At 43.3% G+C, this 13,227-nt stretch overlaps 1 protein-coding gene across 2 annotated transcripts in view; it reads left to right on the top strand.

Moving 5' to 3' along the window:
* The first annotated feature begins 371 nt into the window (after positions 1–371).
* LOC139566736 (uncharacterized) overlaps positions 372–13,227 on the top strand; it is a 36,758-nt gene continuing 23,902 nt past the window's right edge. Inside the window, exons 1-6 of one of the 2 annotated variants that reach the window (XM_071388013.1) lie at positions 372–3,822; positions 4,215–4,345; positions 4,545–4,724; positions 8,901–9,062; positions 9,448–9,559; positions 9,747–9,874. In XM_071388013.1, the coding sequence (XP_071244114.1) occupies positions 3,564–3,822; positions 4,215–4,345; positions 4,545–4,724; positions 8,901–9,062; positions 9,448–9,559; positions 9,747–9,874 (972 nt within the window). In that variant the 5' untranslated portion in view covers positions 372–3,563. Of the gene's footprint in view, positions 3,911–4,214; positions 4,346–4,544; positions 4,725–8,900; positions 9,063–9,447; positions 9,560–9,746; positions 9,875–13,227 lie in introns of both variants that reach the window. The other variant, XM_071388012.1, reaches the window with a different exon arrangement.

The following is a 13,227-nucleotide window of genomic DNA, read 5'->3' on the forward strand; positions in this document are numbered from 1 at the left end:
TTAAATTGACACTTTTGTATATTTTTTATAATAAACTCCAATAGCTTCATATTGTTAGGTTCTTGAATCACAGTGTTAGAGATGGGCTTGACTGGTTTTAAAATATCATGTTTGTGTGTACAGCAAAGATTTTCTTATATAAACCTTTATACTTTTCTGTACAATATGTGTTTACAGTCTGCAGTCCATGAGGACCTGCTGATATCTGGTGTTGCTTACGAGAGAGACTGGGCCTCTGAAGTGGCTGGTCAAAATCCCTGGCCCCGGATCAGAAGCCTTCGCTTTTGCTTCCCGAGTCAGAACAAGGACCCAATAACGAGGGACAGAGACTCCACCACCACACAGAACACAACCAGTGGACAGGTGGACTGAACAACCTCAGTCCTGGTGGTCATCAGAGAGACAGAGGCTCCAGTCAGTGATCCAGTCTGCAGCCCAGACCCTTCTCTTCACGGTCTCAGTGCATGGTTACCCCACAAATACAGACAGGGTCAGGTTGAGCGTTCACCATGAGAGGTACCTAGCCTGTAACATGGCACACAATCACAACAACACCCAAACAATGGCTAGAGGTCAAGGAGGGAGCTCAAAGACTAACCACCTGAGGGTGGTGGCTGCTGCTGCTACCTCTGGTGTCATTGGGTCACAACGTGGGATGCCGAGCATTTGGACGGATACTGTCAACCTGTACGCCTGCCCTAAGTGTGGGAAGCGCTTTGCTGAGGCAAACTATGTGAAGAGGCGCCAGACCGTTCACACCAAGGACAAGCCCTTCAAGTGCAATCTATGTTACAAGAGCTTCTCCTTCCTGACTAACCTTACCAGACATAGGAGTGTCCACAACCGGGAGAAATTGAAGCAGGGTGGCATGAGATGTACACAGGGGATGTCTGGAAACCATTCTTTAGCCCTGACATATTATAGTTATCATGTGAAGTGTCTTAGGGTAAGGGGGTAATTAACCGCATACCCCTCATTAACCCTTTGTTAACTTATCATTTGAAACAGGCTTGTGTAAATACCTGTTTTTAGAGAGACAGTGAACCTAAGCTAGAACAAGTATAGTTGAATATTTACTTTACTGAGGTGATGTAGATGGAATAGTAATTTTATTATTTTCTACTATATTCTTGCTAACACACTGTTCTTTCTAAACAAGCCTGCTCTGAGCTTGAAATATACTGATGAATAGGTTTTGATGTGTAATGTAATAAGCAGTACCTTATTTCAAAGAAAAGCGCGCATAACTTTTTATTTAACCACGCTGCTATGAGGTAAACCAACCAGATCATTGAAGAAAGCCGTTGGTGAGACGCTGGAGAGATAGCGCAAGTGCTATTTAAAGCTGAAAGTGCGTCGATTACAGTACTGAGAAGGATGAGTGGACAACAGTGAAGTCTAAGAATGGAACGAAAAGAGCTAAAATTGTTGTGGAAAATGAGTCTGATGAATCGTTTCTTTTTGGAGTAAGTTTTTGGGACGAGGATGTTCACTTGGGAAACTCTTTTGAAGTCAGGATGGTGAAGAAGGCGCTGGGAAAAGTGGATGCAGTCAGTAACCAAGAGTGGTATATCTAAAGAGCAAAAGGAGCGTGCATTGTGGCTCGCGAAATTATCTACGCATGAAGTGGACAGCTTTGATTTTCAGAACAGGGCAACGGTAAAAGTATCTCTGGCATCCCGACATATCTCAGGCTAAAAAGTCCAGGTGTAGTTCATGTACGTCTCTTGACCCGTATGGTGGATGGGGAAAACCGAGCAAATTTGATCTGTATTACTGTTGTTTATTAAGAGTATCTCCCAACCTATGTAAAGCTGGGATATATTAGCGGACTAAACTCCACCTCATGGTGAAGGAAGTTTTCTGATGAACTTCACCACTAGTTGCCATCTTTGAGTAACAGCAATGAGCAAACAGTCAGTGGTTGTATTTGGTTAACATTTTACTGAAAAAGTAAGGATTTCAGCAAACAAAGTCACGGAACTACAGAGGACAAACACGCGTTTAATATTTTGACCAAAGTATTGACCTTGGGCGAATCGAGGTAGTTGGAGCTAGATTCCACAAAGCCTGGTCTCGGCTCCACGCCTTTGAAGTTCATCAGCACTGGTGGAAAAAGTATGCAATTGTCATATTTCAGTAAAAGTAAAGATACCTTGATAGAAAATTACTCAAGTAAAAGTCACCCAGTAAAATACAAAGCATTTGGTTTTAAATATACTTATGTATCAAAAGTAAATGTAATAGCTAAAATATACATACGTATTGAAAGTAAACGTATAAATCATTTCAAATTCCATTTATTAAACAAACCAGATGGCACCATTTTTGTGTTTTTTATTTACGGATAACCAGGGGCACACTCCAACATAATTTACAAACGAAGCATGTGTTTAGTGAGTCCGCCAGATCAGAGGCAACAGGGATGACCAGGGATGTTTTCTTAAGTGCATGAAATTGACAATTTTCCTGTCATGCTAGCGATTCAAAATGCAACGAGTACTTTGACTGTCACGGAAAATCTATGGAGTAAAACGTACATTTTCTTTAGGAATGTAGTGAAGTAAAATTAGTCAAATATAAATAGTAAAGTACAGACACCCCCAAAAACTACTTAAGTGGTACTTTAAAGTATTTTCACTTAAGTACTTTACACCACTGTTCATCAGAAACGAACTTCACCTGGGAGTTTAGTCCCCTAGGATAAATAAAAGATACGCCATGAGAGCGTTCGTGTAAAACCCGCGTTTCAAGTGTTTGCAGACGGGAGGTGTATGTTATTGAAGAGTCTGAATGTAAAATGTTGCAACTGCGGTGGGCATCATATTCCCGACTTCCATGAGTGTCCTGTTAGGGTGAAAGAGGTAGAGGTGTCAAGGATCAGGGCTGTCCAGCAGATCTCCTATGTGGAGCTGGGGAGAGAGTCTAATGGGCAAGTGGCCAGTGGAAATGGTAGTGGATGCACAACATTTACAACAGTAAATGTTACTCGTCAGTCAAGAGATCTGGATACAGTCATTGTGAAGGTGGATTTTGTAACACTTATTGCCACAGTTATTAATTATATTGTTCATTGTCTGTGACTGAAAAGTATTAGGGGCATCAATATTTCATGGCAGAAGCACGGGCAAGGATACTGTCGTTGGAAGATGGCACGAACTTCCAGGCTCTTTTCTGAGCCTGTGTAGGGACCTGATTAGAATGTTTAATTTGAACAGAAAAGCAGGTTGATTTCGAACAGTTTAATGTTTTAATCGTTTGACTTATCCACCCCTACAGTAGGTGGCGGCATGCACTTCAAATTGTTGCGAAAGCCATTAAACCAGAGAGGAAGAATAAAACATAAATAATTCGTCAGTATAAACGGAAGTTAACATTGACCAAGAACAATTTCTTACATTTAGCGTTTTTATTGTGATTTAGACGTTTATTAACACCCTGGAAATCAATATGAATCCCTCGACTGCACAGCTTCACATATTTACACCAGGTAGTCTTTAATTCGCGTTGTCGACAGGGCGATATATGTTTTCTAGCTAGCTAGCTGCTAACGTTAGCTAACAATGGCTAACTGTATGGTTTTTCACACTCAAATAGCCTCCATTATGGAAGTGCTAGCAAATGCTGCGGTGGCAGAGATCTGTAAAATCGTGGACGACGACTATGCAGTGGTTCGTTTGGAAATAACTCAAAGCCATAAAGAAAACAGGGGATTGCGGAGGAAACTACAGCTGCTGGAACTGAAGATGGCACGAGACCGCGTCCTCGCTAGTCGTCCCAGTAGTGTGAAACTCCTCGACCGATACAGAGGATTGGCAAGAGGTACATTTTGATGTTGCAGAAGGCCGAGGCTGTCGCCCCGTTCCTCTCTGCGCATGTGTTCAGATGTGTGACCCAGAATTGGATCTTGGTCAGTGTTTGGATAGTATGCAATACTTACACTGATTACCTAGCCATCTTGCAAATGTTTTTTTATTTGACCAGGCTTCTTGCACAAAGACAAATTATCATATTCTATATAATATTGTAACCAGATTCTCGATTTACTGAATGTCGTGTTGTCAAACTCAATTAAAATAATATGCATGGAACAATAAATAGTTAAATAATTTACAAGAAGTGTTACCTTCCATCCTAGACAGTTTCAATAGTGTACAATATAGCGTTGACCGTACCTAATTTTACCACCCATTTCCTCCCAATCACTCTCTCAGGTGAAGGACATCTCACTCGAGGCCACAGGAGCTTTGTGAAGCCAGCGGCACATAACGCGTGTAGAGATGACCAACCAATCACTGTTGATGAGGGGAGTGGAACCTCAACCCAGCATGTTATTGTGATAGAGGTTAGTGTCACAGTGTAACATAAGAAATTACAGTACATCAAATGTGGCCCGTTTATTTCAGAAAGGCTCCCCTCTGCTATTAATTTGCTTACATGTACATCCTTATATCTAACATATGGGAGCTTGTGAAACTTCCCTTAGATATTGTTATCCAATTAAACTAATTTACTGGTAATAATAACCTCTCTTTTTGTGTCAGTCTGCAGATGCAGAGGCTGCAGGTCCTGGGGTCAAGCAGGAGAGATCTGAAGGAGAGGAGGACCCACGGCACAGCAGAGACATCCAGACTGGAGCAGCGGCTGGAGTGGCGCCCCCTGTAGCCATGGAGGACCTCACCGCCACCGGGCACGAGTCCAGGACCCGACGCAGCATCACGGAGGTCAGTGGAACTCCGAACGCCGTCCTCAAGTCAGAGACGGACACAGAGACGTTATCTGTAACACAAAGGCTTTTGCACACAGGATCTGACCACAGGTCATACCCAGGGGGCTGGGGCGACTGGGCTGTCCTCCTGTTCCCAGCTCAGAATATTTACTTTATGATAACCTGAGCTCAAGGGCGGTTCAAGTTAATACCCATTGAGACTCAGGTGATGCGTTAGAGGCTGGCAGTGATCTGTCTTGTTCTTACACTACAGAGGTGGACCCTGGTAACATATCCTTGGGTTTAGAGACACAGACTGATCTGTCTAGAGGGGACTGGAACCAGTACAGTAGTAGTGTATACTCTGAAGGGTGTCTAGATAAGAAAGGGGAGGTTATAGTTGTAGATGAGGTGACTGTAAAAGTGGAGGGCGATGTTCCTCTGACATTGAATGTAGACGAGACTCCCTCAGGAGAAGGACACTCGCAAGGTAGAGATTTCTTAGATTATAGGGAAAGCTTAGAGACAAATCCAAATGTCACGACCCACTCTCCTTTACACACACTTAGGGATCGAGACCCAGTGTCCACGTTGATGGGGCCTTCCAATTCACACGGCCGCCATGTCCTTTTTGATCAGGTATTGAACTCAAACAGGGTTAGAGCTCAGGTTCAGGGAGGGGGAGCAACATCAGGCAATAGTAAAGAGAAACGGTTCCTCTGCATGTTCTGTAACAAAGGCTTCAGCTGCCCCCAGAAGGTGGAGATCCACCAGAGGGTCCACACAGGGGTGAAATCCTTCAATTGTACCCAGTGTCACATGCGCTTCGCCCAGGCATGCAACCTGAAGAGGCACCAGAGGGTCCACACAGGGGAGAAATCCTTCAGCTGTACCCAGTGTCAGATGAGGTTCACCCACTAGAACAAGCTAAAGATGCATCTGAAGGTCCACACAGGAAAAAGGCTGTAAGCCTGTATGCGCTGCAGGAAGAGGTTCTCATAGAGGAGCTACCTCAGGATACACAGGCAGAAAAAACATTCCACTCGATAGCTTCTGACGTTTAGATCAAATCCTGCACTAAAGATTAATTTTCATTGTCAGCAGAAAATATCCACAGATGCAATTAGAATAGTGAGATTAACATATTTCAGTGTTGAATATTCCTGGGTAGAATATTGCATCCAGACATTGTGATATATAAGCCTAAAAAGTCTGTTACATATTGTGTTTTGTACTGTGTAGGCTATATGATGTTCATACAGATTGAGACATATTTGAAATGTACATTTTAGTAATTTAGCAGGCACTCTTATCCACAGTGAATTACAGTTAATGCATTTCATTTTAAGAAAGCTGGGCTAAACAACCACGTAACACAGTCGTAGCAAGTACATTTCCCTAAATAAAGAACTTGTCAGCAAAGTCAGTGCTAGTAGGAAGACGCTGTTCTAGCTTCAGGGGGAAGCTGGTTCCATCATTGGGGTGTCAAGACAGAGAAGAGCTTTGACAGCGAGCTGACCACTCGTAAGGGTGGGACGGTGAAGAGACCAGAGGTGGCAGAATGGAGTGCTTAGATTGGGGTGTAGGATTTGAGCATAGCCTGAAGGTAGGGAGGGGCAGTTCACCTTGCTGCTCTGTAGGCAACCATCGTGGTCTTGTAGTGGATGCGAACTTCGACTGGAAGCCAGTGGAGTGTGCCGAGAAGCGGGGTGACATGGGAGGCGGACTGAAGCGTTCTAGATAAGTTTCAGGGGTTTGATGGCACAGGAGGGGAGCCCATCCAACAGAGAGTTTCAGAAGTCTAGACTGGAAATGACAACTGCTTGGATTAGGGCCTGCTCTGCTTCTTGTGTGAGTAAGGGTCGTACTCTACGGATGTTGTAGAGCATGAACCTTGGAGCGGGGTAGGCCTTCCCCGGGAGGAAGAGCTGTTCCATCTTGTCAAGGTTGAGCTTGAGGTGGTGGGCAGACATCCAAGCTGAGATGTCTGCCAGGTACGCAGAGAGACATGTGTATGTGTGGTTTTCATATGGTGTATTTAACATTTGTTTGTTTAATAAACACAATGGGACTTTTCTAAGACTTTTATTGAGACTCTATTCTGCAAACCCCTGACGGCGCTTTATAACCAATATATACACTTACTAAATATACCTACACATACCCACACACTAACAAACACCTACTGTACACGTCAAAATAGTTTAGTCAGGTTTGTCTGACTTTTGACTTATGATAACTGACTTATTTTTACCCACAACATCATATTTATGTCCACCATGATGGGTTTAACAACTACGAAGTAATTCTGTAACAACAGTATAGGACTCAAACGTAGTGGGGATGGGTAAACACTCCGGGGCCATACTTGTGAACATTAGAAACTGTTTAAATTTCAACAGTTGCTCTGTTTCTGCGCATTAGCTAAATAAAATCATTGATTTACTTGCACGTGATAGTAGGTTATTGTTTATTTATTTATTTAACTAGGCAAGTCAGTTAAGAACAAGTTCTTATTTTACAATGACTGTCTACCCCGGCCAAACCCTCACCTAACCCGCCCTATGGGACTCCCGATCACGGCCGGTTGTGATACAGCCTGGGATCGGGCCTGTAGTGACGCCTCTAGCACTGAGATGCAGTGCCTTAGACCACTGCGCAACTCGGGAGCCCAAAATTGTATCTGGTCTCATCAGATAACCTTCTACATGTTAGTCCTATGTTAACCTCACCAGATAACAGTGATTATTTCCTGGAACAAGTTCTGCATCAGCCAATTATAAATGTTGACGTAGATTGAGGTGAACAAACACTAGCATAAGAGTGACCTTAAAGTCAAGCACTCTCATTATCCTCCTACTGATGGCAGTATTGCAGTAACAGTGTTAGTTATTTTTTTTAAGTTGATCACCAGTCCGGACTCAAACGCACGTTGGCGAGCATCCACACTAGAGGAAAGTTTATCGTTTATCTTCTAAAGCAGGGCCGGTCCTAGCTTTTGGGGGCCCTAAGCGAGATTTGGTTGGCAGAGAGAGAATTTCAGTTTTAAAGTTGCTGTAATTCTACACATTTTGCCATGGGGCGCAGGCCGCTTATGCCTTGGACCGGCCCTGTTCTTCAATACACCTGTCAATCAACTAATCAACGCATCCTACTGCACGCTGTAGGCCTATTAATAAGGTGGTAACACAACCACTCACTGCTTTCAGGGTGTGTTCATAGTCATAGAGACAACTGAAAGTAAGATGCTAGATATTAGGCTTACATTAAATGTGTGAAGAGGAGAAGTGCAGGCAAAACCTTGTAAATGAAGATTACCAATACATTTTATGAGTAGCTTCTTGTTGCTGACCGACACACAGGCTACTGGCACTGCTACATAAATAATCGTTGCTACTATATTACATAGAATTGTAGGCTACATTTACAATGTTTTAGATGCATTTTATAATCTACTTTTTCAGTCGAGGGCCCACAGTGGAGTGCTTTTTCCTCAAATTAAATCCTTGCCCAGAGGGGGATTCGAACTCACGGCCATCATACCTTGCCATCTCTGGGTTTACTGCCTTAGTGGATTACACCACCAATTAGTGATGGCAGTAAGGGTAAATTACAACTATTTGACAAGACCACAAGCATCTTCAACCTTTTTTTAAAACGATGAATGAATATTAACTTACATGTTGTAGAACCCACATCTTTATTGCTGAACCGTGTCTAACATTAGTACTAACAGATAGTAGCCTTGTCAAGGATGCATCAATGCAATATTGGCATGTTGTTACGGAACAAAAGGCGACCTTGAATTTGTAGGTTTAAAATATCCCTGGTGTCCAGGGTTGACCTATTTTAAGAAATACCATTTGTTGGTGGATATAAAGCCTAAGATCTTTGATAGGCTGATGTGGAATTTTGTTCCAGGAAATAATCAGTCATCTGGTGAGGTTAGCATAGGGCTAACATGTACCAGGTTATCTGATGGGACCAGCTACAATCCAGCGTTCTATCACGTGCACGTAAATTGACGATTTGAATTGGCTGATGCACATTTTGTGACAGAGCAACTGTTTGAATTTAATGTTAGTTTCTAATGTTCACAAGTATGGCCCATCCATCATTAAAGTGTGTATTTTCTGGGAGTACGTACCTGAGGGAGTGTATGTCTGTGTAATCTGTATTACCTCTCTTCCAGGAGGAGGAGGGTCCAGAGGTGCTGCTGGTGAAGGAGGAGGGGTGTGAGAGTCTGGGGAACCCTGAGGGGACCATGGTCATGGAGGACAACCAGACTACACCTCCTCCTGAACCCACAGAAGAACCAGCTGAGCAGCACAGGACCACACACAGTCTCACTGAGGTGAGCCCACTGTGAACTACTGTCTGAATGGTATTAGGTCAGGGCCTGTATCCACAAAGCCTCTCAGAATAGGAGTGCTGATCTAGGATCAGTTTAGCCTTTTAGATCATAATGATTAAGATCATATGGAAAGATCCTAGATCAGCACCCCTACTCTGAGACTCTTGGTGGATACGGGCCCAGGTCTTCATACATGTTGTGTTAAGTGTGGGACCATACCTTTTGAATTTTCAAACCATTAAAGAGTGTCAAGTAATCAAATCTACTAACATGTTTGCATAGTACTCACAGCAATCCCTCATTGTCCAATCAGAAGATGCTCCATAGCAGGGTGCTCATATCAGATTTATTGATCCAACATCCTCTTACTCTGTATCTCTTACAGTCAGTAGACATGGAGGATGGGAAGCCTGATCTCCTACTAGTCAAAGAGGAGACGATAGAAGATGAACCAGAGAGCATTGATCTGCTGAGTGGACTAAAGATGGGGGAGCAAGGTAAGGGAGAAATACATATAGCCTACGTACAGTAATAGATATTGATTGGGAATAGTGATGCGCCTGGGTTTTTTCTTCATTCATTAAATCAAATCAATACAATTCTATAACATATGAACTTGACTCAAAAAAAACTCCATATGTAGAGTTCTCTGCCATGTTCGTAAAGTCGAAACTCTTCCTGCAGGTGGTTGGCTGGAGGTTAACAGAGGAGACTGGGTGGACATCTTGGATTCCCAGAACCAGACTGGTGCACCCAAGGGTCCAGGGGACAATGTCACTGAGCAGGCCAGGACTAGAGGCAACATAGTGGAGGTCAGTGGATGGGACAGCGTCCTCAACTCTGGGCTGGGGAACAACACTGTTAATCACAACCAGAAACAGACAGTCGAACACAAAACAACAACCAAACTTAGTCTCCATGACAGCAGACTGGCTGAGACCAGGGTGAGGTGTAGATTTGGTCTGCGGGGATGGGGACGTGTCCGTATGTGGCGAGAGAGAACAGACACAGACTCGGCTAGCGATGCTCCGTCATGCTCCTATAGCTGTGATTCAGAGAGACTGATGGCGCCTCAGGTTAACCCCCTAACAGGTGCTGCCTTCAACCTGCCTTCTATAGGATCTATCAACTGGAACATGGACCCTGCGACAACACAGACACTCCCTGGCCTTCATCCTCCTCACACTCTCCTAATGTTAAACCAGACATCAGACAATGCCAGTGCCTCAACACTAAATGGCTACACAAGCCCATTGACAAATGACAGTAGTAGTAACACTGTCAGTAGATCCGGTGGCAAAGAGAAGCGCTTCCCGTGTTCATTCTGTGGAAAAGCCTTCAGTTTCCCCAAACAGATGGAGATCCACCAGAGGATGCACACAGGGGAGAAACCATTTGGCTGCCACCTTTGCCGGGCTAGTTTCTCCCATTCGTCCAACCTGAAGAGGCACCAGAGAGTCCACACAGGGGAGAAACCCTACAGCTGTCCCCAGTGTGAGAAGAGGTTCTCACGCCAGCACGATCTCAAGATGCACCTGAAGGTCCACACTTGAGAGAGGCCGTTCACCTGTATGCACTGCAGGAAAAGGTTTTCAGAGAGGAGCTACCTCAGGATACACCAGCAGAAAATGCACATGGTCCATGAATAGTGTATACCCACTGGGTACACCACGTCATTTCAACATGTAGAATTGGTTAATATTTGGTAGATACTTGGTTGATCAATGAGATTCCAATCTATTTTCACCTACTCAAAATGACAGCTAATTGTTTGTTGAATTCCCAATGTCTTATCACTATGATTTCAACCATCGAAAAGTAAAAACAAATTCCAATAGAAAAATCTATGTCAGATTTTTGGTTTAGTTGTCACTTGTGTTATCACTGAGCTTTCAACCATGGGAATACAATGTCAGATATTGTTTATTTATACAACAACTTAATGTGTTATGACTGTGATTGATCTAAAAGCACTACCAAATGACCACTATTGTTGTCCACCGCATTCAGCCAAGTGTGTAACATCCTAAGGTGTCTGAAAATAGTGGTGGAAAATGTTGTTTTATTTAGTCAGTACACATATCCCCCCCCCCGCGGCTCACCATTTAAAGCTAGTTAAGGAGGAAAATTATGCCTTTGCAGCCTGAATGGAGGACGCTTTATGTACGAGCCGGTCCACAGGGGAAACGAGTGTATTACCGGGAACGCACATCAAACCTAGACGATAGTGCAGATCTAGCGGCCACTATCGGCTGGCTGTCCTGTAGTGGTGCACTATAGTGGTGCAATTGCCCTCATACTTGAGACACTGGCGATCTCATAAAACAACTATCTTAACTTGAAATTGGTGCTGACTATTCAGATATCTCTCTTAGCAACCTAGATGTTGTTTCAGCAATAAGGCATGAGAGCCCAGGAATTATCGTGTGATAACTCCCGACTAAGGGCTGTTCTTATGCCCAAGGCAAAGCCAAGGGCTGGGGAAACAGCCCTTAGGAGCTAGTTATCACACAATAATTCCCAGGTTCTCCTGCCTTATTTCTTAAATAAAACATTTGTCTACATACATACATACATACATACATACATACAGACATACAGACATACAGACATACAGACATACAGACATACAGACATACATACATACATACATAGCTGAAGTTGGTAGATGGTACATACACTTAGGTTGGAGTCATTAGACCTTGTTTTTCAACCACTCCACAAATGTCTTCTTAACAAACTTGAGTTTTGGCAAGTCGGTTAGGACATCTACTTTGTGCATGACATAAGTCATTTTTCCAACAATTGTTTACCGACAGATTATTTCACTTTTATAATTCACTGTATCACAATTCCAGTGGGTCAGAAGTTTACATACACTAAGTTGACTGTGCCTTTAAACAGCTTGGAAAATTCCAGAAGATGATGTCATGGCTTTAGAAGCTTCTGATAGGCTAATTGACATAATTTGAGTCGTCAATTGGAGGTGTACCTGTGGATGTATTTCGAGGCCTATCTTCAAACTCAGTGCCTCTTTGCTTGACATCATGGGAAAGTCAAAAGAAATCAGCCAAGACCTCAGAATTTTTTTGTAGACCACAAGTCTGGTTCATCCTTGGGAGCAATTTCCAAACGCCTGAAGGTACCACGTTCATCTGTACAAACAATAGTACGCAAGTATAAACACCATGGGACCAAGCAGCCATCATACCGCTCAGGAAGGAGACGCGTTCTGTCTCCTAGAGATGAACGTACTTTGGTGCGAAAAGTGCAAATCAATCCCAGAACAACAGCAAAGGACCTTGTGAAGATGCTGGAGGAAACGGGTACAAAAGTATCTATATCCACAGTAAAACGAGTCCCATATCGACATAACGTGAAAGGCCGCTCAGCAAGGAAGAAGCTACTGCACCAAAACCATTTAAAAAAAAGCCAGACTACGGTTTGCAACTGCACATGGGGACAAAGATCATACTTTTTGGAGAAATGTCCTCTGGTCTGATAAAACAAAAATAGAACTGTTTGGCCATAATGACCATCGTTATGTTTGGAGGAAAAAGGGGGAGGCTTGCAAGCCGAAGAACACTATCCCAACTGTGAAGCATGGTGGTGGCAGTATCATGCTGCAGGAGGGACTGGTGCACTTCACAAAATAGATGGCATCATGAGGAAGGGAAATTATGTGGATATATTGAAGCAACATCAAGACATCAGTCAGGAAGTTAAAGCTTGGTCGCAAATGGGTCTTCCAAATGGAGAATGACCCCAAGCATACTTCCAAAGTTGATTCAAAATGGCTTGAGGACAACAAAGTCCCCAATGCCCTGACCACAATCCTATAGAAAATTTGTGGGCAGAACTGAAAAAGCGTGTGCTTGCAAGGAGGCCTACAAACCTGACTCTGTTACACCAGCTCTGTCAGGAGGAATGGGCCAAAATTCACCCAACTTATTGTGGGAAGCTTGTGGAAGGCTACCCAAAACATTTGACCCAAGTTAAACAATTTAAAGGCAATGCTACCAAATACTAATTGAGTGTATGTACATTTCTGACCCACTGGGAATGTGATGAAAGAAATAAAAGCTGAAATAAATCATTCTCTCTACTATTATTCTGACATTTCACATTCTTAAAATAAAGTGGTGATCCTAACTGACCTAAGACA

Source organism: Salvelinus alpinus, chromosome 39 (genome assembly GCF_045679555.1).
Source record: "Salvelinus alpinus chromosome 39, SLU_Salpinus.1, whole genome shotgun sequence".
NCBI lineage: Eukaryota > Metazoa > Chordata > Actinopteri > Salmoniformes > Salmonidae > Salvelinus > Salvelinus alpinus.